Source organism: Antrostomus carolinensis, unplaced genomic scaffold, assembly GCF_000700745.2.
Source record: "Antrostomus carolinensis isolate BGI_N321 unplaced genomic scaffold, ASM70074v2 scaffold34246, whole genome shotgun sequence".
In the NCBI taxonomy this organism is placed as follows: Eukaryota; Metazoa; Chordata; class Aves; order Caprimulgiformes; family Caprimulgidae; genus Antrostomus; species Antrostomus carolinensis.
The window spans coordinates 1-1075 of NW_010321719.1; the positions used below are offsets into that span (position 1 = coordinate 1).

General features: G+C 62.3%; 1 protein-coding gene across 1 annotated transcript in view; it reads right to left on the reverse strand.

Annotated features, from left to right (window-relative positions):
* Nucleotides 1–34: 34 nt before the first annotated feature.
* Nucleotides 35–1075, reverse strand: part of LOC104526554 (solute carrier family 12 member 5-like) — a gene marked incomplete at both ends in the record, with an annotated part of 3270 nt that continues 2229 nt past the window's right edge. The window contains 2 exon segments of the mRNA XM_010170042.1: nucleotides 35–136; nucleotides 139–195. Of these exon segments, the coding sequence (XP_010168344.1) occupies nucleotides 35–136; nucleotides 139–195 (159 nt within the window).

The following is a 1075-nucleotide window of genomic DNA, read 5'->3' on the forward strand; positions in this document are numbered from 1 at the left end:
GTGGCACACAAGCGAGGCCGGCGGCAGCTCCCACCTGTGACAGAGGGGAAGTAGATGCCGACGAGCAGTGTGAAGTAGGAGGTCATGTCGCTGAAGACGTAGGGCTGGTCCATGTCCACCGGAGTGTCAGGGGGGGGGGGCGGGCCCGCTTCTCCACAATCACGCCCTTGGTCAGGTACGAGCTCCAGAGGTTCTCTGCGAGGAGGCAGCAGGCCAGGCAGCGTGGCTGGCGTGAGGAGGTGCCGGAGAGCCGTCCGCACCCAGCACAGCACCCTCCCATCCCACCACCTGACGGGACGGAGCATGGGGGCATCCAGCACTGCTCCCCCCCACCTCAGCCTCGCCAAGCAGCCGGCACAGCCAGCAGCCAGGGATGCTGGCATCTGGCGAGGGACGGGGCATCCCCAGTGCTTTACGGATGTGCAGGAACACGCAGCATGGGGACAGGTCCGGCAGCGCAAGTGGGCGACCAGAGCAGGTACGTCCTGCCACTGGCATTGTCCCTGCAAGATACTGGAGCAGCTGACATGGGATTGCAGTGGCAAATAATTAAGAGGGTAATATAATTAATGCTGATCAACACAGGTTTAAGGAAAGTGGATCGTGTCAAAGTATCTTGATAATGTTTTTGATGGGATTATGAGTGTGGGGCTGACGTAACAGGCTTAGTGTCCCTCTGTGTGCTGCCGTAGCTGGAGATCACGGCGAGAAACTGGAGCAGCAGAGAGCAGCCAGTGCCCGGGTGCTGCAGGGAGAGGCCGACAGCCCTCGGCACGGCATTGCAGAGGGGCTGCTGAGCGGGGTCCTCAGGGAGCAGCCCTCAGCACCCGGTGTTGAGCACCCCCCAAGCCACCCGATGTCCTCTGACCACTGTCAGGTGACAGACAGGGCTGGCAGCCCCCACCAACACAACCCTGCCTAGCTCATCTTCCTGGAAAGGCAGGAGGCCCAGTGCCTGCGTCACAGCCAGCCCCAGCCACCTCTGCCAGGGCTGTGAGGTGACACCCATCCCGAGATGCTGCCAGCACAGTCACCCTCGCCACCAGTTGCCCCAGAGCAGGGTCCTGGCTCCACC